At 40.0% G+C, this 23030-nt stretch overlaps 1 protein-coding gene across 1 annotated transcript in view; it reads left to right on the plus strand.

Moving 5' to 3' along the window:
- The window catches only part of ZNF451 (zinc finger protein 451), a 33970-nt gene extending 11244 nt beyond the window's left edge, over positions 1-22726 (plus strand). Inside the window, exons 9-15 of the mRNA XM_057414023.1 lie at positions 1505-1652; positions 2213-3855; positions 4939-5073; positions 9981-10111; positions 11023-11209; positions 20136-20210; positions 22463-22726. Coding sequence (XP_057270006.1) covers positions 1505-1652; positions 2213-3855; positions 4939-5073; positions 9981-10111; positions 11023-11209; positions 20136-20210; positions 22463-22515 — 2372 coding nt within the window. The 3' untranslated portion in view covers positions 22516-22726. The remainder of the gene's footprint in view (positions 1-1504; positions 1653-2212; positions 3856-4938; positions 5074-9980; positions 10112-11022; positions 11210-20135; positions 20211-22462) is intronic.
- Positions 22727-23030: the final 304 nt, after the last annotated feature.

Consider the following 23030-nt stretch of genomic DNA (forward strand, 5'->3'; position numbering starts at 1 on the left):
GAGCTGGTAAAATCCTGAACTGTAGAATCATAGAATAGTTAGGGTTGGAAAGGACCTTAAGATCATCTAGTTCCAACCCCCCTGCCATGGACAGGGACACCTCACACTAAACTAGCTCTGTCACCCAAGGCTCTGAACACTGCCAGGGATGGAGCATTCAAAACTTCCTTGGGCTACCTGTTCCAGTGCCTCACTGTCCTCACAGTAAAGAACTTCTTCCTTATATCTAATCTAAATTTCCCCTGTTCAAGTTTAAACCCATTAACTCTTGTCCTGTCACTGCAGTCCCTAATGAAGACTCCCTCTCTGTCATCCTTTTAGGCCCCCTTCAGATACTGGAAGGCTGCTATGAGGTTTCCACACAGCCTTCTCTTCTCCAGGCTGAGAACCATACTTGCTAGATTCCACAGAAGATACCTGTCTGATTGTGGTCTTGGAAACAGCCTTAATGACCATCATAACTATACTGACTTCTTTAGCTTTGACATAAGCAATAGGCATTAAAGCATTTACTTTAAACAAATGAGATACAGATGGTGTTGACTTTTTATTCAAGAAGCTACCACATTGTATGTAGTATAGCTTTCAGGATAAGCCTACATGGTCAAAAGTATTAGTATAGTTATTTCTCATCTTCATAACTATATATTCTGCTTCTTCCCTCCCACTGAGTGTCTGCATGAAGGGTACAGTAAATAAAGGCTTTGAAGGAACCTTTCTGCAGGTCAAGTCAGTACTGGCATCTTCATGGAAGTGACAATCAGCTGCACAGTACTTTTATTCTCAAATAGATTATTAACTCTGAGTGTGCTGACTGTAGGTGCCTTTAAAACTGGGTCTCTTCCAATAGAAAATTTCTTACACTGCTGATACCTGGAGGTAGACAGGGAGTATGTACTGGGAACATCAAAAAGTCCTGCACCTAAAAATTTGAGGAGAATTAATACTGAGGATGGGAAAGAAAGATTATCAGAGTATGTGGGAACTTGTTAAATGAATTGCATATTTTTTTCTTTTTAAACACACTATGGCTTTAAACAAAAGCATGTGTAGTAGGAGTAGACAGATGGTGATAGATAGGGGGGAAGATGGTCGATAAGAACCTTCTTGAGAGAGAGATCTGACCTGACCTTCTAGAAGGAGGAATAGGTAAGTAATGTCAGCCATTAAGTATGGAAAAAGCAAGATGCAAATTCAGACATGAAATTTACAGAAGAATTTAAAAAAGTATTGCAATTTTTACTTTATGCTTCCATTGCACAATTACTGTCATTCAGTTGACCCATGGTAGCTTGCTTTCTGAACCCTGTGACAAACGGGTTCCTGTGTAACCTGCTCTAGGTGGCCCTGCCTTGGCAGGGGGTTTGGACTAGATGATCTCCAGTGGTCCTTTTCAACCCTAATGATTCTGTGATTCTGTGTTTAACTATGTCATCTGAGAGATGAATTGCTGTGAAAGAACTCTTTAACATGTGGGTGCACTTCCTGCCATTCCATATTATAGGTGAAATGAAGGCTGGCCTTCCTCTACCTTTCCCATCCTATGCAAAGAACCTTCTGATATCTCTGTGCAAAGAGGTCCCCTTCCAAGTGAAGTGTATATCCTGCCACCAGACACTACGCTCACATACAGAATTAACAGCTCATTTCAGGTTTGTGAGAGACGGCTGTCTTCATAATGTGAATATCCATAGATAGGTAGACATATTCTTAGTGGTGCTAGTGGATTTCAGGGCATCTAGGACCATATAAATTTGATTTCCTGAGTAAGCCATCGAAGAACTGTCCCCTTTCCATGTCTTTTGCCTGCTTCATCCCACACAATTCGCTGCAGAATGCTGATTGGTGTCTGTATCCTTTTTGTTTCTTTCTGTAAGAGAGCAACAGAACTTGGTCTCTGTTCCACTAAGTTAGCAGTTTGTAAATTGGCAGTGTTAGATTTCTAAAATATATTGAGTCAACAACATAAGCATCAATCTAAGCTAGTTTTGGAAATCAGCACCTAATTCTCTTCAAAGTGCAGAGATTAGATAGGTATTGCATGTTTTTCTTGGCAGGCTAGTAGGTGAGTTAAAGTATAAAGAGGGCATTATTCCATGCAATAGTTGCTGCACCTACTAAGTAATATGTTAGAGTACACCTGAAAGTTTTAAAATGTTTCATTGTAGGTTATATCATAACCTCTTTAACTTTGTTTTTTAACCTATTCTAGAACACGCTGTTATAATTCTGGGCCTGTGGCACTGTCAAAGAGGAGCATCTCCCAGGTTGCAGAGATCTTTAAAACAGAAGGTTACTGTGAGAACTGCGATAAACTCTTTGCCAATCAGGATCAGATCATCCAGCATAAGCAAACCACTCGGCATAACATTAAAGCTGTTACTACAATGGCAAAGTCCATCTTGATGTTCTGTCATATCAATGGAAAAAATAAAAATCAGTCTAATTTGTGGCATGCTGTGGATAGGTCACGACCACTGCTTAAAAGACACTTGACTTCTGATGAATCTACTAGTGAGATGGGCTCTACTCCTTCAAAACGGAAGAGCAATTTAAAACATGAAAATGAAGATCATGTAGCAAAGCAAAGTCAAGGTAGTGCCCACAAAGTAAAAGCCTGGTTTTGTGAGTGCCTTCGAAAGTTTTTTACAGAAGAGTCAGTAGAAAATCACATTTTATCAGCAAATAGGATCTGTCACAAGTGTGCTGTGTGTGGAAAGCTTGCTGAAAATTCAAGCATTATCCGCCTGCATATGAGTCGATTCCATGGGGGAGCGCACTTGACTAATTTTCTTCTCTGGTGTAGAGCATGCTCTGTAGATGTCAGAGAAGAGGATATTATGGGACATGTGACTGAATTTCATGGTGGACATAGTTACTATTATGAGCAAGAAGCTCCAGAAGATGAACCTATGCCATCTGCTTCTGACACAGCATGCATTTCTGCAGATGAAAGGAAAGACATTCCTAGTCCTATAGAACTCTCCCCTGAAAAAAGCCCTATTCTGGGAAAATGGCAATGCTGCATTTGTGAGGAGATGTTTGAATCTGAAGAAAGTGTTAAACAACATTGCATGTCCTTAGAAAGCCATTCATTTCACAGATACTGCTGTGGCTTATGCAGAAGTTACTTCCGTAAAGAAGTAACGCTACTGCGACACTTCCAAGAGCATCATAACCAGGAGATACAGACTAAATTCTTCTGCGGCCTTTGTGGTAATATCTTCTTTGACACAGAAGAAGAATTTCTAATCCATTATAGGGAGACTCATAGCATGGACTATACATTTGTGCCTGAGCAGGCAGAAATATCAATAAAAAAAGAGGAGGACTTCCTCCCAGTAGAAAAAGGAGACCTTTTAACCTGTGGTTGCCGAGCAACTTACATCTCCAAAAGAAACAGGAAGAATGATTATGAGAATTGTCAGAAAGCCATGCTGCAGAAAGGCAACTTGTGGTTTCGATGTTGCACTTGTTCTGCAACTGCACAGAATTTTGCTGATTTGAACAGACATCTCAACACTCACACATTAAAGAAACGTAGAGAAGAGATGTTTGTTGTTAGATGTGCTGCATGCAACAAAAACTTTGATGATCTTCAGGGCGCACATCAGCACTATCATGTGAAACACTGCTTCTTGCAGAAACCTGATCTATCAAGTCTTGCAACAGAATTTGATAATGCACTGTTCCAGTTCACAGCAAGTGGGTCTTGTGTGGACAGAAAACCTCACCAACTAAAATTTCAGGCATCTCCACCCAAGACTTGGGAAAGACCACAGTTGTCTCCTCAGCAGGGACAAATCCAGAACGAAGAAAGTGAGAGCTCTACATGCTTTGAAGAGCCTGAGGAAGGTTTGTACATTTGGGTTTTTCTTAATATCGTCTTAAGCATGCTCCATTTCAATGTCAGTATAAGTATATAGCATACCATTTGCCTACATCCAGCCTATAAATCAGTTCAGAATTTAATATTTATTATTTCTCATTTTTGAATTCTCGGTATTTGAGTTTCCAGAACTTGGACTCAACAATTCATTGTTATATGCTATATGTATGAAGGCTTTAAAAAAAGACAAAAAGTAGGCAGATATGAGCACCCTGGGACCAAAACATTTAATTTTTAAATTGGTTAGGAACATAATTTGGTGTTTAAAGGAAGAGGACAACCCAGGACCCCAAATAGAGATCTAACTCCTAGAAACGTAGAAGTGGTCTGTAATACAGACACATTCAGGAGGAACTTGCCACCTCTGTATGTACAAATCTTTGAGCCTGGTAGTGCTTCCTGCGTGGGCAGTCCTATTATAAGATCATTGTGTGAGTTTCATTAGCTTGCCAAAAAATAATTTCAGCTATGAATTTATATTCTTAGCACATATTAGGGTATTTTTTGCCTTAAGCATGCACATTTTTTTTGTTTTTGAAGTTCATGTCACTTCTAAGAATGACATCAAGAATGCTGAAGGTGTACCTTGTGTTCAGAAATTGGAAGTGGCTTTAATTACTTATGATGTTATAATGCTTTTGATTAAAAGGTTCACATTAATGTAGATATGCAACAAAAAGTATGTCTCTAAACATTTTACATGCATTTATACATGCAAGCAACTTAATGTCAAAGACTTAACCATAGTCAGAGGTGCACAGTTGAATATTAAAGGGACTATCAAAATGTCTCAGTGCAGGACAGCAGCTTTCTGTGCCTGCCAGAAAACTATCCAGCTCTACACCACCAAATAGCTAGATTCTACTTTGTCTGATTTGTGTTTTATTAAGTGCTACTTCAGCTGATTTTAAAACCATGCAATTACGAAACAGGATCATGTTTTGTAACTTTTAGCTTATAGAACAGTTGAATACATGAATTTGCAAAAGCATATCTTAAGTTGATGTATGTTGGTTGACCACAAAGTCATCCTTTTTATACCACTGAAGATGATGAACTTCCTGATCTTGACTACCTGAGTACCATGACTCACATTGTGTTAGTGGATCTGGACAACTGGGGAAGCTTATTCACGCAGCTGCCAGCTAACCTGAACCAAGGGACATTTATCTGGGGCTTTCAAGGTAAGAAGTGGTTGAAGGAAACAGGAAGATATTAACAAGTCTACACAGAGGAGAAATTCTTTGAGTGAAGAAAAGGGGCTAGCAGCCACTAGGGCCCCTTTAGTTACTGTGTCACAGGCACCATGTAATAGAAATATTCTTAAGTTTTCTAACTCAGTCTTAACCTCCTCTGTTCTTACTGTTTCTTTTAGCATATTGTTCCACAATTGCTGAATGGGTTAGGAATCTTTCTGTCTTCCCTGTTGAACTTACTCAGGTGACATCATACTAGCTTTTCATCATTATCGGGACAGCCATAATACTCAGAGGCTGTTTTCTTTCAGACTTCCAAGTCGTTGTCACAATGTTATTTTTATTTTTAGTTCCAAAAGGCATGATTTTACATTTTTTAATTCTGTTTTGTCTCTGGCTTGCTCCTTAAGGATGTCCCTGGTCATCCTACAGGTATATCTCACATCTGGAAGATACCAGTAATGGTACTGGGTGATGGGTGGAATTCACATTGTTATGGGTTTGGAAGAAAAAATTTTGCTAAGTCTGTCAATAGCATCCCTCTAATTTGGTACTTTTCCTTACCTGACTATTCTTGTCCACCTCATGTTTTTTCTACTGGTTTTCTCTGTGTCTGCCTTCATAATTATTTTGCCTGTGGTACATTAAATACTTCAGTAAAGTCTAGGTAAGGGATGGTTTGAATATATATATATTGCCTGAGACATAAGCGTCATCTTAACAGACTTGCAGGAGTTGTCAGGTGTGTTTTATGCTTAGTAAACACTATTGCACTGCACCACTTCTTTACTTAATGTTCTTGATTATCTCTTCCTTTCAAAGATAACCAAGACCATCCTGAAAACTGAGAGTTTTCATTCTGCAGAGGCTGGACAGGAAGTCCTGTTGATGCCTGAATCACCCCACAAACACCCCCTCCCACTTAGAAACAGGCATTCCAGATAGCTGATGAAGGCAGAGCAAGTATGTCTGTAAATGTGAAGTTCTTCAATGAGCTGTGCTCCTGGACCTGTAGTCTACTATCTGGTTGTTAGAAGTTCTGGGGACCAGTCCTCTGGTCTTTTGTGTTAAAGTGGGTTATGCTCCTGAGTGTTGTGTTCTGCTCAGACATTACCTGTATTGTCATTACCTAGCTTTTGGCCTGTCTGCACAGTAACAGTATTCTTGTGCATGCACACAAAGCCACTGAAAAGACTGATCTTGAGAGGTTGGATTATTCTGGATTCCTACTTCATCCTGGCTGCCTGGCTGCTCCATTTATTTATATTCTCTTTTCTGTATGGCTTTTGTTTTGTTCTTCTCTCTTGTAAGGCTTTGCCCAGCTTGACTTCTGGTCAAATTTCACTTCACCTCTGCACTCCTTTACTTCTAAGCCTCTTGTGATTGAAGATTTAGGTTGGTTTTTAGTTCCTTTGGGTTTTGTTTCTACAGTTACTGAATCCACTTGGCCTGGGAAAAATATTTTTTCCTTTTTCTACAGATAAGTGACTATTAGGAATCTGTCTTGAAGAAATGTCAGGCCTACGTGACACCTGAAGTCCAAAGCTACTCTGTCTGGGTTTTATAGAGAATTATTTAGTAAAGTGTAATTTTACACAGTTATGTCAAATTTTCCCCACTTGAATTTAGACACTTGCTTTCAGTCATACTTTGTTATTCTATCTAAGTTACTCAAAACTGGTTTGTCATTAACTGATCTAAGTTTGTTTGTTATGACATGGTCTTCTGTGCTGTTACTATTTTCCAAGGCTAAAATGCTCTGTTTTGATTTAGAAAAAAATTGGTTGAACCCAGGAATGTCTGAACTGTGTTGTTGTCAGAAATGTCTCTTCTCTGACCTATCTGAGAAAGAGAAATAATCCATAGTATGATCTTGGTGTTACTAGTCTGTTGTAGGAACCTCTATTAATACGACAGGCTTACCCTGTGTGCTAGTTAAGACAATGCTCAAGGATATCACACAGTATGCTAGAGATTGGAAGGGACCTCGAAAGATCATCTAGTCCAATCCCCCTGCTGGAGCAGGAACACCTAGATAATGTTACACAGGAATGTGTCCAGGCGGGTTTTGAATGTCTCCAGGGAAGGAGACTCCACAACCTCCCTGGGCAGCCTGTTCCAATGTTCCGTCACCCTCACTGAGAAGAAGTTTCTTCTCGAGTTTAAGTGAAACCTCTTGTGTTCCAGTTTGTACCCATTACCCCTTGTCCTATCATTGTTTGCCACTGAGTAGAGCCTGGCTCCATCCTCGTGACACTCCCCCTTTATGTATTTATAGACAGTAATAAGGTCACCCCTCAGTCTCCTCTTCTCCAAACTATAGAGACCCAGGTCCCTCAGTCTTTCCTCATAGGGGAGATGCTCCACTCCCTTAATCATCTTAGTTGCCCTGCGCTGGACTCTCTCCAGCAGCTCCCTGTCCTTCTTGAACTGAGGGGCCCAGAACTGGACACAATATTCCAGATGTGGTCTCACCAGGGCAGAGTAGAGGGGAAGGAGGACCTCTCTCGACCTACTAACCACCCCCCTTCTAATACACCCCAGGATGCCATTGGCCTTCTTGGCCACAAGGGCACAGTGTTGGCTCATGGTCATCCTGTCGTCCACTAGGACCCCCAGGTCCCTCTCCCCTACACTGCTCTCTAACAGATCGTTCCCCAACCTATACTGGAACCTGGGGTTGTTCCTGCCCAGATGCAGGACTCTACACTTCCCCTTGTTATATTTCATCAAGTTATTCCCTGCCCAACTGTCCAGCCTGTCCAGGTCTCGCTGGATGGCAGCACAGCCTTCTGGCGTGTCAGCCACTCCTCCCAGCTTAGCGTCATCAGCAAACTTGCTGATAGTACACTCAATTCCCTCATCTAAATAACTGATGAATATATTAAATAATACTGGTCCCAGTACTGACCCTTGAGGCACTCCACTAGTTACAGGCCTCCAACTAGACTCTGCAAACTCCAAACACAGGCACATGCTGACACAGCACAGCCCATGTCAGTGCCACTCCATTTCTTGCAGGAGTTGAAATTTCTTCAGCAGGGTTGCTGCATGTAGGCTGCTTTGTGGGAATCACTCCTGGAGCACTTGAACTGAGAAACCCACAATGAAGAGTTAAATGGTGATTAAAATGGGCCATATTCATATCGGAGAATACTTGAGCAGTTTATTAGTATCAAGTGTATTGTTACAGAGCCTGGGTAAACTAAGGCTCCCAGACACATCTGGACTTATTGTTGTAGGTGCCCTCCCATAGTAATGGTTTACAGTGTTACTTGATGTATGCTATTCTTGTTATTAGGCTGTGACAATACAGTGACATCCCTGTCTTCTTCTGCTCCCCCCACCCAGCATTTTGCAAACAACATTTCTGATTGTATTTTTGTATGATGCATTTGCATTATTTCTGTTATTCCTATTGCTAACACAGGCTTAGCTTTGCTTTGAGTTCCTCCATTGTATTCCCTAGGCTCTCTATTGTTTCTGTTCTCAGATATCATGTCTCTAACCCATTTGTGGTATAGTCTGACAGTTCTGTCACTGTTTTCAGCTGTCCTAGTCAAATATCTATGTTGTACATTTATGCCGCCAAAAGCGAGGTCTGGCGATTACAAGTCTCCCAAATAGCAGCGTCAAAGGCTGTCGCAACAGATGAGAATGACTTGTAAAAAGCATTTTTCTCATGGAGGGATACATATAATTTATTACTGTGTAGTCTGTACTAAGTCTTTGAGCTTTGAAATGATTTTTGTTATCCTCTTATAGCCATTAAGCTGAAAAGGTGGGGGAACAAGAGAAATTTAATGAAGATTGCTTCTAAATCTTTGTCAGACTGGCAGTGGGCAGGTTGGGAAAGCACAGTGTTCTGCAGCCCCATGAGCCTTAGTTCCACAGGTGCTCACATGAAGTGTGATCAATGATTGCTTTCACCTTCCATTCAAAATCCTTTCTCACATCCAGCTATTCTATCGTCTGGCAGATACAGCAACATTTTTTCCTCCCCACTGCAGACCCATTATTTCTTAGCAATTGGGAATGTTATGAAATTCTTATTCACTCTCTTCAAATAGTCCTTCCATTTGTTTGTCTCCTGTTTTCTCCTCTTTTCTTGAGAGACTTGCTGCTCCTTTTCTTTCCCTTGCAACCTGTTACAGCCTGGTATTTTTATCTGTAGCAGGCCTTTTACTTGGCTCATCTCTGTTATCCAACTGTTTTCTCAGCCAGTAATTACATTTTTTCAGATGCCATTGAGAAAATTGCCATGCTTATTTTTTTCCCCAGTTGTAGCTTCATTTTGCTTATCTCTGACTGCACCAAGTGTTTGTCAGGACTCTAGCATTTGTTTCAGCTGTTGCTTCAGTTCTTGGATTCTTAAACAGTTCTGACATGTGATGTGTCAAGCAGTTCAGTCTGTTGAAAAGAATCTTGGGCATTACAGTAGTACAGGATTCCCTTAGAGAAACGTTTCTGTTACTTGTACTGTGTTACCAGAGCTCCTTTGCTTCTGCATATTAACCGTAACTGTGCTTGTAACTGGGGAGAAAAGTGCATCCTGTGTCTAAAAGCACATAATGTCTAGAAGATAAGTTTTTTTGGGATTAGAAATAAAATTCATACAAAATTGAACGAGATGCTAGCTACTTTTTCCCTCTTTGCTTTCTAACCCAAGAATAAGGGTTCTTCGGGGATTTTGGTTATGTGTTTATCTTTCATGTTGATGAAAATACTGATTTCAAAGCAAGATTTATCTTTGCTTTTCACTTACATTCTTGGTTGATGGGTCATTTCTGTTTGTTTTTGGGGGGGAGGGGATGTTGGTTGGGTTGGGTTTTGCTTTGTGGTTTGGGGTGTTGGTCCGTTGGTTTGATTTTTATTTATTTTTCTTCACCGTTTAGGAGGCTACAGCAACTGGAAACCTCCAGTGCATTGCAAAGTTTACAATTACCTTAAGAGGATTGGGTGTTTCTTCCTTCATCCACGTTGTGGTACCAGAAGGGAAGCAGCAGACTTTGCTATCTGTGTCCATGTAAGTTAGTGCATGCTTGCTTTATTGTTGTACTTCTATACCCAGAGAAGAAGGGCAAGTGATATGTGTTATTGATGTTAAGTACTAATTACTAGGTGATTGCACAGGACTCCTATGTCTGCTACACAGAATAATAAACCTGGTACTGAATTGAATGAAGACAGCCTGTTGAGATATGATTTACGTTTTTTTTCTTTCCCTAGGAATAAAACTTAGCCCAAGTAGGACATCAGTTTGTTGTGGAGGGGAAGGAGGCTGGGTAGGGAATGAAGAATAAATCCCCCACTGCAGATCTTACAGTTTCAGAGAAATGTGCCTCCTTGCCTCTCTCTTCAAGTAGCCCAAATCTAGAGCCATTTTTCAGATGGAGTTGAATGGGTGCCAGTTTCAAAGACCCTGCTGGGCTAACGAAGAGCACTGCCTCTGTTAAGTAGACCTAAGGCTTTGACTGGGTTGGGAGTGGTGCAGGTTGAAGGACAGGAATCTGGGATGCCATGGAGTTCTTAATATAGTGAATATCAGTTAGATAAAACTACTTGAGAATGTAACTATATGTTTTGCAGCAGTGTTTGTATATTACATTACACTTTTTGCATAGCTCTTAAAATGCACTGCACAGGTGATTTATGTGAAGCTGATTCTGAAATGCTGCTCTCTAAGAATTTGTTCCATATTCCATCTGTACTGTTCTGCTAGCCATTTCCTCTATCGTCATATGTATAGAATAAATGCAATGTCAAGCTATTGAAATAATGCCCTTCACAGTGGTATAATGTGCACTGGACCATAAAAGTGGAGGCAAGATGCTGTAGAAAGCATTCCTATGAAGATGTGTCTTACAAAAAGCTCGCCAAACCCCACAAGATAAAAACATGATCTCAGTTCAACATTTGTCATTTGTTTCCATATAGGCTGGTCGTCTGGATGAGCATCTGCCCAAGCAAATTCCTTTCACTATTCTTTCTGGAGACAAAAGCTTCCTGGAACTGGAAACTCAATTTAAAATGACTCAGCGGCCAGCTCGTATCCTAAATCCCCACCATATTGAAGGAGACAAGATGTATGCCTTGCTAAACAGCATTTCTGATACCACAAAAGGTAGAAACTAACATTAAACACAATCTTTCCAGTCAGTAGTTCTTTCCAATAAAAGATTTGAACGCTTCGTGCTGTAACACAAGCTGTTGCTTTGATTCTTGTATTGTACTGGTATTTCAATGAAATATATATCAGAAAAACAATTTTCTTGGGGCAAGCTTTGAAATCAGACTTAATTAAGCATTTTTGTTCAACATAATGACTGTCCTTGCTTTATTCTTTATTATAGCAGGACCCAAACGGTTGTTTCAGCCTGAAGACTCCTTTCTAGTTAGATGGAAGCTGTTTAGTGCACTCTTATGTGCGTTATTTGTCAATTTGTACTCAAATCTGCTTTGCTTGACTTGTTCTGGGTCTGAAACAAATGTGAATCCATTTGGAGGTAAAACATCAATGAAAACTTTTACATTTTCTGGAATGCCACATTCTAATTTATGGCATGCTACAATGATCACACTGGTTTTAGATAGGATAATCAAAGAGGTTTGAGCTAGCTCATTTTCATGCAAAGGATACTAGAGCTGAGATGAGTTTTAATAATTCTCAGTATTTTAACACTTTGAAGTAAAGGTTTCCTAGAAAACAACCTGGCATTTCTCTGTAGACATGATGCTTTTCCTGGTTTCTTGTGGTTTTGAGGGCTTTAAATTGAGTGCATGTTACAGAAGGTTGAATTAGCCCTAAGCTGCTTTCACAAAAATACACTGCTAGTCTTGATGCAGGTGTATGAGAGCTATCATATGGTGCTGCTGTCCTACCAGGAAGACTGGAGTGGAGTGTTAGTGCTGAATGGTGAATTGGCATCAATCAATTAAAGTGAAAAAGAACAGTTAAATGGTTTCCTGAGGTTAAAAAAAAAAAAAAAAAAAAAAAAAAAAAAAAAAAAGATCTGGGGGGGCTGGAATTGATTTATCTGCTTCTGATACAGAAAAGGTGCTGATAGTGTTTTCTGGTCACCCCAATCATTCGCTGGTCTAGATTTTTCAGCTGCAGTATGGAGATGTGATTCCCAGCTAGAAGGAGCCATACCAGTAAAATTTGTTGGCATAGTGAATTACAGAACTGTAACTTCCACTAGTGCAATTCATTTTGCTCAAAGGGGAAGATGACTTTTCTCTGCAGTTATCCATAAAGCTACACATGGAATCATTGCATTTCCCACTATGAATGTTTTCTTTGTAGAGCATATTTAAATTCCTAGATTGATAGATTTCTTTGAATATAATTATAGCTATAATTGTATATTAATGTGGGAGGCTGGTTTTGCTTCAGGACCTTTGCATATTTTCAGAAGGAAGAGTTGGAAGTGAGATGGAACTTGCAAGCAGTCAGTTTAAGTCAATTTAGCTGCAAGTCAGTTTAGCTATAGGGGCTTCCTTTCTTGTACAGTTTATTGTGTGATTTGACAAGACCAGATGGTGAGGAGAGGGGGATGACCCTTTTGCTATGCAAGGGTACTCCAGCTCCCTACCTGGGTAGTTTGCCAGTATAGCTTTATTTGCCAGGGTACACTGGCTCAGAGGTGATGACTTTGGTCTGTTTTCTGTGTATAATTTACACTCCAGTAATTATTTTTATATTGGTTTTGCTTTCAGAAGATTCCTAATTTAACCCATCTTTTGATGTCCTTTACTATGTTAATATTTAATTTACTGTTAGGGTGATGGGCACTACTGGGAGGCCCCAGAACTTAAGTTACTGTTGTGCATCCCACTTAAGTTATGCATGGGGTTGTTATTAAAAATAGTACTTTGAGTTGGAAAGTGATAGAATTGAGTCCCTTGGCTGTTGGCATTCCCTGGCAAATTGTAAGGAACGGAGCTGTCTTGAGCCATCCTTGTTTCCCTTCTCCAGTCAGTGTCAATAGGGGGAGACCCAACAGTGAGAGCTGCCTTTGTCCTCTTCCTGTATTAAACCAGGATGTTAAAAAATTCAGTTTTGCTAACAGGCCTATGGTTGCTGTGTAGTGGGATGATGTTACCAAAAGCCTGTGAAGTTTTCAAGAGATAAAGCTACCACGTAAGACACACTTCACTGTGTGGTTCAGCAGCACCAGCAAGCATTTGCAAGTCTTAGTGTGGCAAGGCCAGTATTGGTGGTCTGAGATGGAAAGTGCAGTGTATCACAGGCTGATTTAGCCTGTTGTCCTGTTACAGAAATGCAGCTCAATATAAGGAAATATAAATAACGCTTGCTTTGTGACTTTCTCAAGCCTATGGCTATTATTCTGGGAGAAGAAATAAGTGAGAAACAGTTACAGCAGAGAACTATGTTGAAAAATGTAAGGCAGTTGTTGATTTTGCATGAGCTGCAAAATGAAAAAGCTATTTCCCTGAATCGCCTTCACCAAGCTGTCATTAGCTTGTGAGCAGCTGGGTTGTGTTTGAATTGTGGCACTATCTGGCACTTACACCTTGTGAGCCATTTTACTGTGTCAGCAGAACTGCTGTGGGAAGAGTGGTACATGCATTCATTTTAGAATAAATAGATACAGTTCCTGCATATGCTGCAATAGGTTATCAACTGTATGTTACCTTAGGAAACTATTGGCTGTAGTGGATGCATGAATTTCCTTTGAGGTATGAAAAGAGTAGGCAAGATATTTATTCTTATTTGTTCTCTTCTGCTGCTAAACCTGAGTTCATAAATACAAGGTTTTTTATGTTGAAAGCACAACACATGATGGGAGATACATGCATGTTAATCAAGTGGCTTGAGAAGGGTAGAAGAGTTTTCAGTGTGTCCTTTTGTAATTCCTTTGCAAAGAAGTTTGTAGCGTGCAGGAAACTCCCATTATTCCCTTATGTCTTTGCCCTTGATATCTAGTCATGACAGTACTGCTACAGCTTATACTTTAAATGAGTGCTGGATGATGTTGAGGGCAAAGCTGATGGTAGGTTATGGGGCATCAGACTGATCCTGACACAGACAGGAATGCAACAACTTCTTGATTCACAAGAGTGATTTTTTTGTAAGTTGGTGGTTCTAACTTAACTGTATTTCTCACAGTCATGTTCAAATGACATCCTTTAATGGCTGAGCTCTTAAGTAAAACAGACTTTTTTTAATAATAAGAAGACCAAATTTTTTTTTAGTATCTCTTCTCCTTTCTTTTAGAGCCATGTTGTCTCATGAGACTGACAAAATCAGTGATGTAGTGGTGTACTGTTGTCTGGCAAACAACCAACTACACCTCTTTCACTCACTATCCTATGAAGTTTGTTTCCACTGTGCTCAAGTGGAATTGTCAGCCTGCATCTTCAATCTGCTACTATTGCCTGAAGTGTTTAAATACTACTGAATGCAGCTTCTATTAGAGTTTATATTTGAAAGAGCAGTATTTTAATTTGTCTCAATGAATGCTGCTAAGCTTCCCAGCTCCCACTTTCCCCAAAAGCTTTTGGTCTACATACAGCCAACAAAAGAATTTAAGAGAAGTTCAAGGATTCATTGACAGAAGACACTGAGAATAATTCCTAGCCTTCTCATTAGTCAAGTTTTTGTGGGTGTTGAGGTCCAATATGAATACCACATCTGACCATATGGTGACCACAGCCTATTGCAGTAGGGAGAGATAGGAAAGTCACCTTTGAGTTGTAACCTTGTGTTTATCTACAACAGGAAGCTTTGGTATGTCAGTGGCATCTCTTGTGTGCATCTTTGAACATATGTATATGCCCTAGGGAGAAAACAGTGTATTAGGAACCAAGATAATGAGTCTGAACAAGAATTGTAGCCAAGTGGATAAACTCGAAAGACCTCCCCCACCCAGATCACACAAAAAAATCTTCAAGGTTTAGTTTAATTTGGATGTGGATTTGAGAGGTGTCTAAGATGAAGGTTAAATGAAAGTCTGAATGACCATCATGATATTCATGGTATTGGCTTGAATGAACAGGTGAATGAGCATCTGTATGGAGAGATGCATACTGCGAAGCTTTAGTTTGCCTGGAGGAAGAGAGGTCTTGTGTATTTGTGACCACTCAGCAGGGAGTAGCTGTACTTGCATTTACAGATGATGTTACTTAAATGAGGAAACAGGAGATTTGAGCAGTAAGTATTGGGGAGAGGTATGTAAGAAGGATCCTGCTGGGACTGTTGAAGAAGGAATAAAACAAAGGATTCTGGAAGCCACAAACAGTATTTTAAAGGCAGTATGATCACACAGACTGAATGTGATTGCTACTGGAGGTAAGGATGCGGTACTTATCTTGAGGTTTTGGCTAAGTAGTTACTAGGATCCTGAATGAGGTAACTTTAATGGTATCCTTAAGGCAAAGTAGAACTAAAACTTCAGGAATCGGCTGTAAAATGAAAAGATCCAGTGGTGGAGAGACAGCAAGTTAAGTGTGATATTAACGTACATTGGGATGGGAAGGAGGCAGATGAGATTCGGAGTTACTGAAAAGGAGAGTTGTAGGAGAGAGAAGTGATGGTGTGAGACTGCACACTGAAGCATGTAGTCAGGTCTTGAGAACTTGCATGGCAGGGAAGAGGACTAAGGCTGGGGAAGGGAAATCCAGTCTAGTGAGGTAGAGGAACTGGTAAACCTGATGGAAATTAAGGGGATGGTGCTGACCTGGGAGGCTGCAAGAACAGTCTCGGATATAGGTGGGGAATTACACTGAGCCATTTGGGCAGCTAATCCAAATTCAAGCTGTGGCGCTTTGATGTCAGAACAGCGGGTGGCGCTTGCATGCCGTGAAAGTTTACCAGGCTCTTGCCAGAGCGGGTTTCTATGAGAGACTCATGAAAAGTCAAAAAATCACTATATTTACTCCCATCTATAGGGTTAATCTTTCTGATCTGAGTTGTATGTTCGTCCAGAATTTGCTTTCCTATTTTCTTTTTTTTTGTTCCTCCAGCAGGAATTTGACAATATGGGAGGATAATAGTGAGCAGGAGGATTTCTTTGAGAGAATATGTACAGTCAGAGTTTCTTAGCTGTTGTTTATTTAACAAAATGTACCAGAGAAGAGGCCATATCTTAAGATTTCTTGGTGGAGCAACGTGGCAATTGCTTTTTCTCTGACCCCAGAGGAGTTGGGAGCTACAGAATGTGCTAAGTATTTTAACAAGAGAGACAGAAAATGCCCAGTTTCTCAAAATTAAATGTTCTTATTTAGGCTTCATCATCAGAAGGTGTCAGCAGTACCAGCAGTATATGCTGATGAAGTGTGGGCTGGATGAGGAAGCTGTGAGGTGGATTGAAAACTTGCTGAATGGCCAGAACATGGTGGTCAGTGGCATGAAGCCCAGTTGGAGGCCAGTAACCAGCTGTGTACCCCAGGGGTCAGTACTGGGTCTGGTGCTGTTTAATGTCTTCACTGATGGCCTAGATGGTGGAGCAGTGTGTACCCTCACCAGGTTTGCTGAGGACACAAGCCTGAGTGGCAGCTGATACTCCAAAGGATTGTGCTGCCATCCAGAAGAACTTGGACAGGGGAGAAATTGGATGACAGGAACCTCATGAAGTTCAACAAGGAGAAGTGCAGAGTCCTGCACCCGGAATGGAACAACCCCAGGCACTGGAGGTCAACTAGCTGGAAAACAGCTTTGCAGGAAAGGACCTGGAGGTCCTAGTGGACACCAAGTTGACCAGGAGCCAACAATGTGCTCTGCTGGCTGAAAGTTTAAATACCCTGGGCTGCACTAGGAGGACTGTTGCCAGCAGGTGGAGGGATTGGTCTTTTCCCTCTTCTCAGTACTAGTATGGCCACAAGTAACAAGTTCTGAGCTCCCCAGTACAGAGTCTGTTTGACAGTATTAAAAAACAATCTGGACATACTCCTAGGCAGCTGGCTGTAGGTGATCCTGCTTGAGCAGGGGGCTGGACAAGAGACTTCCAGAGGTCACTGCCAACCTCAGCCATTCTGTGGTACTTGCATAGAGTATGTTCTTAAGTGTTACCTATGATCTCCTTGAGAGCAGAGTTCAGTTGCAGGGTAGACACACTGAGTAACATTAGATCAAGAACAATGGCCTGTCCCATGTGGAAAACCTGTCCCATGGTTTCAAGTCTTCTGACTTGAAAATGCATCTCTTCCATCAGTTGGCCTTTCCTTCTCTTCGGATGACAAGTGCTGAGTTCCACACTAATACTTCTTGCAGTCTGGCCCCTAAAGAGAGCTGATTCCTTATTTGTTGGAGCATTTCTGACTAGGAATTTTGCCTGCGGACAGTTTTTCTTCTGACTGTTACGGTCTTATTCCCGATTCCCATACAGCCATATCAGAACATCTTGAAATTCTTGTCTTTACTGCTTTTGCACCTTTAGTCTTTGCTTTGTGTAGGTTTGGGGAGTAGGGAGGTGAGAGAGGGGGGGAAACACTGAGGACAAGCATGTTTTAGGCTTTGGATAAGGAAAGTCTCAGTGTAATTTAAGATACTGACAAGCCTTAGTGTGAAAAGCTCCTAAATAAGATTTAGTACTTTCTTAGGCACTCAGATTTCAGAGAATTCAGTGACTGCCTTCATGGGAAGTTGAATGTGTATTAGTATAATTGGGTAGAGGGGAGAGAAGTCTTGCAAATAATGACCAGTGAAGGCAGAGTGTAGCTCATGAGACTTTTAACATGCTTCATAAACACATTGACTCCAAGCTGATTTTGTTGTTGTTTTTTTCCCACCTCAAACTAAGAGAAAATCATCAGTATTAATTGTATTCAAGTTTCATAGTTTCTGGCAGTGGAATGGTGGTGTCTTCAGCTATGCTTTAAGCAAACCTGCTCTCTGTGATGCTATAACTCTCAGGCAGTATTTACTTACTGCGTATCAGGTGCAGTGATAAATCATGAGCCAGGCAGCTTGGTTTTGAAATGTTTAAATGTTTTGCATGCCAGTTTGCATATACGTCTGTTCCAATATGAATGCGTACCCCATGTTATTACAGGGGTGTAATTAAGGTGGTGTGACTAGCAAACATTTTGGTAAGATGAGGCCTGCATTAATACATGTGATGAATCCTAAACTTTCTTAAGGAACTTGGATAATAACTCTATACCCTGTTTCAGCATTCATAACTGTTCTATTTGACAGTAAAGTCAGCTTAGCTGCTGATCTGCTGCGTTCTGAAAAACGAGCCTCAAGTTAGCCTGTTGCCTGGGTTGGGGAAGCCAGGAGTGAGGAAATGCTGTCTCCTAACAGCGGGTCAGTGGGTTGCCATCATGGCTGCTTCTGTGGTGAACGTTCGCTGACTCTATAACCAGTTCCAGGAATGCTGACTTCCTTAGTTCATATCTGAAAGAAACTCCTGGATTTCTGACTGTTCCTGTCCTTTGCTGTTTAACCATCTATGCAAGATGCCAACCAGAATAATATTGCCTTCTGTCAAGTTGCCTTAAAAAACAAGCCTTCAGAAACGTGTGGTTTTATTTGAAATGGTAGCAAACCAGAGACCGTTTTGTATGATTCCTTACTGCGCCTGCTTGCAAGAACTCAATTCTTCCATTATGCTTCTGCCAAGAAATAAGTTAAAGAGAGATTGCCTCAGCTGTTATACCTCTAAACAGGTACAAAACTTTTTAGAGCATTATGGGATGTCTTCCAGGATGGAAGATTAAAAGGAGGGTTAAAAAGGGATAAGCTAGTTGTGCAAAGCCTTTTCTTTGCACTTTCCCTCCTTTTCAGAAGTGATTGTAATGACCTTTTTTTTTTTTGGCATTGTGTGGTTTTTTCTTTCTTTTGCTTTGGAAGATGGTGTAAAAAATAGTATCTCTTCTGCCAAGAGATAGTAGGCAGCTGCATAAAGAATTCACAGATAATCTTCCAAGTGACTGGAGAAGGACCATTTTAACTGCAGTGTATATCCACCTATTTCTGACATCCTTGTGGGCTCCTGATCTCTATTTGATACAAGCTGTTGGAGTTTGTATTCCTGGAATTGGGAAAGTCAGCAACATTGCTGTTCTAAGAAGATATATGTGTCAGAGATTTTAAAACAAGTTTTAGCAAGTGTACTTGTTGCTCTGAATACCTAACTTGGGTCATTTAAGATGCACAAGTCACACAGTAATTAGATGTCCATATTGAAATGTTCTTTGCTTTGTTCTAAATTTAATCAGAAGCACACTGGTGTACTAATAAATGTGATGACTTTAAGGGAAGCGCTTCTGTTGGTATGACTGTAGGAGACCTAGTTGATTGCAAATACTGGAAGACCTCATTACAGAGACCATCTCCCAGAATAGCAATAGCCTGTAGCAGGAGAATGAATACATTATGTGACTCATTGACTTGTTTCTCCTTTTTAACCTGTAGTTTACTGAGACTGTTTAAAGCAAACAAAAAATCCACCTTTGATACACTGATCTCTACTAGACATTTCCAAATAGAGCTGTCATTCTGGAGCGTTATGAAGAGCATTAAGAAAGGGAAGGGTGGTGGAATTTTGCTTGGGCTTAGCTATGATGCATTAGCAGGTTAAACTAAATGTATTGACTTTTTTCTTCTGTGAGACTTGAACAGCATCTGCTGAACTACACAGTTGAGTTGCAACAACAAAATACAGCCAAGATCACGTGTAGGCAGGGACACTATAGGACTTCTTCCCATAATTAAATCCTTGATACTTTGTAGAAAGTAATGTCTTTTTTTAACTATTACAAGAAAGCAAATGCAGCAGACAGTAAAAATAGCTCATACACCTATTATTTCTTGTTACCACTTTAAAATAATATACAATTGTAGCAGTCTGCCTCTAGATTTTAGGTAGAAAAAGAAGGTAGCTGAGAAACTGTCTCTTGAGTTACTGTCTTAAACTACCACTGTAATGTATTTTTATCTTGATTTTCAGACCATGACGTGTACTTCTTCAAATGCAGCCTACAGTGTTGTTACAGTAAGAGAAGTGCAAGAGTGGACTGTTACCTTTTTTTTTTATTTATTAGAAGCAGTGTGTAACTTATGCTTCATTTGTGCACTTAAGGTTCAGATAGCGAGGAGGATGAAGATCTCAAACTAACAATGAAGAGGAGCTTAGAAGAAGCAAATGAACAGGCAGGTCTGTTAACTTTTACTTTTCTGTGTTCAGGGGTGCTGTTAATTATGGAAGATACAGAAACAAGAATACACTCAGTTTTATGGCAGGGGTCCTCTTAGGAATAATCTCTAAAATATGCTGGGAAATCCTGAGCAGTCAAGAACACTGTGAGTTATAAAGATAAAAAATAATAATTTCCTAACCTCAGAAGTAGGCCACAAACTCAAAATTGATATTATTGGTGCACCACAGGGTATTGTTCAATTAAAGACTTGTCTGAGCTCACTTTGTACCAGTTTAATGTGACTTGACTCGGAACAGAACCACTGACTAAATAGTTGAACTTCTGAATAAGTAGTTCAGAATTAGGTATTATATCTCGGCAAAGCACTCTGGTCTCCTAAAGAGCTGTAGATTTATGCAGAAGTTTGAATCAGCAGCACAGCTATCTGCTCACATCATATCTTGCCTTATTTGAAATTGTTTCCATCCTTTTGCTGTTGTGCTTAGTGTTGGTTCATACAACATAGTCATTAATTTTTGGTTACAGACTACAATGCACTTTGAAAATAATCTATTTTTCAGAGGCTTGACTCTGCTCTTCCACCTGATGGAAATATAATTATCTAAGAAAAAAAAAGCAATAAAGAACTCATACAGAGTCAAGATAAAACTGGTATCTGAATCTTACATTCCCAGAATATATTCAGTTATACGCTTACTAGCTGTTATTAAAACATACTCATCTACAGTACTGAAAGTCTGCTGTGCTCAGGTCCCCCTAGCACAGTGTATTGGTATCAGGTAGAGCTGTGGCATTTCGTGCACACAGGACATCCCAGTTCCGATGCAGTGCTGAAGGCATTTGACCTTATGAAGCAGCCCGGCTTCAGCTGTGTTCACTGCGTGGTTAGTGGCAGTTCCCTGTAATAGCAGGGTAAGAGGAAATGAGGCGGCAAAATCAACCCCAGAAAGGGGTAAGCAGGAAAAAGCACTAGCAACTTCTGGAGGAGAAGAAAGCAAAAAGCAAGTAAAGGAGGTGGAAAAAGCTCCCTCAGTAGCTCCAGGGAGTAGAGAACAATGTGGGTATTGCTGTGGAGGTAACTGCATGCTATTAGCAGCAGAGTCACAGTTTGAACTTTATGCTTGATTCTTGCACATGCTCAGTGGCTAACTGACAAAATATTTTAATGGAGCAGTTGTCTGCAGGTGCCGTTCTGCTTTGTTTTGGTTTTGAAATTTCTTTTTTTGCTTCTGTGACCATGTAATACTTCGCTTTCAGAAACCAGTATACCTTTTTATCAGTAGTACTAGATTTACACTAAAGTCCAGGTGAATAAATACGGGTCTGCTGCCATGACAGAGCATTCATTGGTACTCTTTTTTCCAAATCTAGGTCTTGGATAAAATAGCCCAGCAATAATTAAAGCTTTAATATCTGTTATGTTAATATATATAATTACTGTTTCTTCTGTTGTAAAGACAGCTTTTCTAATGGGATGTGCTTGTATCCTCCTAAAGCAGAAGATTAATAATTCAAGAATGACACTGTGTCTGAAAGCTGCCTTAATTTTTCCATTTATACCACTGGTATTAATATTTACTGTACATATAAGCCTTAGGATATTTAAATCACAAACACCAAACAATTTAGTGCCCAAAACAACCAAAATGTAATGCAGAAACCAAGTGTCTTTTTTAATATTATGAAAGGTGTTTAACCTAAATCAAATGCGTGCGCGCGCATACATACACACACTATTAAAAGTGTTACAGCCCTGATCTAGACTATTCCACTGCTTAAGTCTGGCCTTCCTAGCAAGAGTGACAACAGTGGTGCCAACTTAGAGTGTAGATACAGGAATATCTATTGATAAGGAGCTGGAATGAAAATACTGAAACTTCTCTGCTTGGTTGGTGGTTTTGTTTTAATACTTTATTTTTCTTGGTGGGTACATACGGGTTCTAATCTTGGTATTACTTTGATAAGTAAATATGTAGTTGCATTATACTCTTAAATTAATCATTGGGCTGCCCCTAATTAATACAGTGGAAGGTTGTAGAGGTTGTTCCTGTATTTTCAAGTGTTGAAAAGATTGCATAAGGCAGGAGGAGGGAAAATACTTTCATTCTGTTTATGTTGTTTTGCAGTCTCCTGACATTGCCGCACAAGTTGACGACTGTTGCTTTATGTAGTAATATTAATGTAGCTGTGTTTAGTACTATTTATTGACCGTAGTTTGAGGTTATATTTGGGTTTTGTATTTATACAGAGCAAGATGCAGAATTTGAAGAAGCTATCAGGAGGAGCCTTGAGGAAATGTAAATGAAGATACTTCAGTGCACTAACACCATGTCATCAGAGCTGCTTACCGAAATGGAAGCATGTTCATCTATTTCCAAAGGTTCAGAAATACCACTTCAGAACACATCTGTATCTTTCATTGTTACATTTATAATCTGGTGTCACCTGTCATGCTGATGAATAGCTGGAGTTTATGGATATCTGCTGCAATATATTGTGTATGATAAAAATATTTTTTAAGTTTTTGCATATTCTGTTTCTAATGGGAGATAACTAAATCTCTCCAGTCTAGCTGTACAAGTTGTTGCCTAATTAGTAGGCTGGTCTTACTAGGTATTTTGGGGTATTTAGTTGTTCTTTTTTGTTTAAATTGGTTCTCGTATCTAATGTTTCTGTCATTGTCTTTACATTTTCATTTGGTCTTTGCAACGGATAAAAATAGTAAACTCCAATTATCTCAGATTTGCCTAGCTAATCTTGTTATAAAGAGAAGCTTAGATCCCAGGTTTATAAATTGAACACATGGCCTAACTCTT

This window comes from Pezoporus wallicus, unplaced genomic scaffold (assembly GCF_028554395.1).
Source record: "Pezoporus wallicus isolate ANWC-B61680 ecotype Strahan unplaced genomic scaffold, APGP_CSIRO_Pwel_v1 contig_6428, whole genome shotgun sequence".
Taxonomy (NCBI): Eukaryota; Metazoa; Chordata; class Aves; order Psittaciformes; family Psittacidae; genus Pezoporus; species Pezoporus wallicus.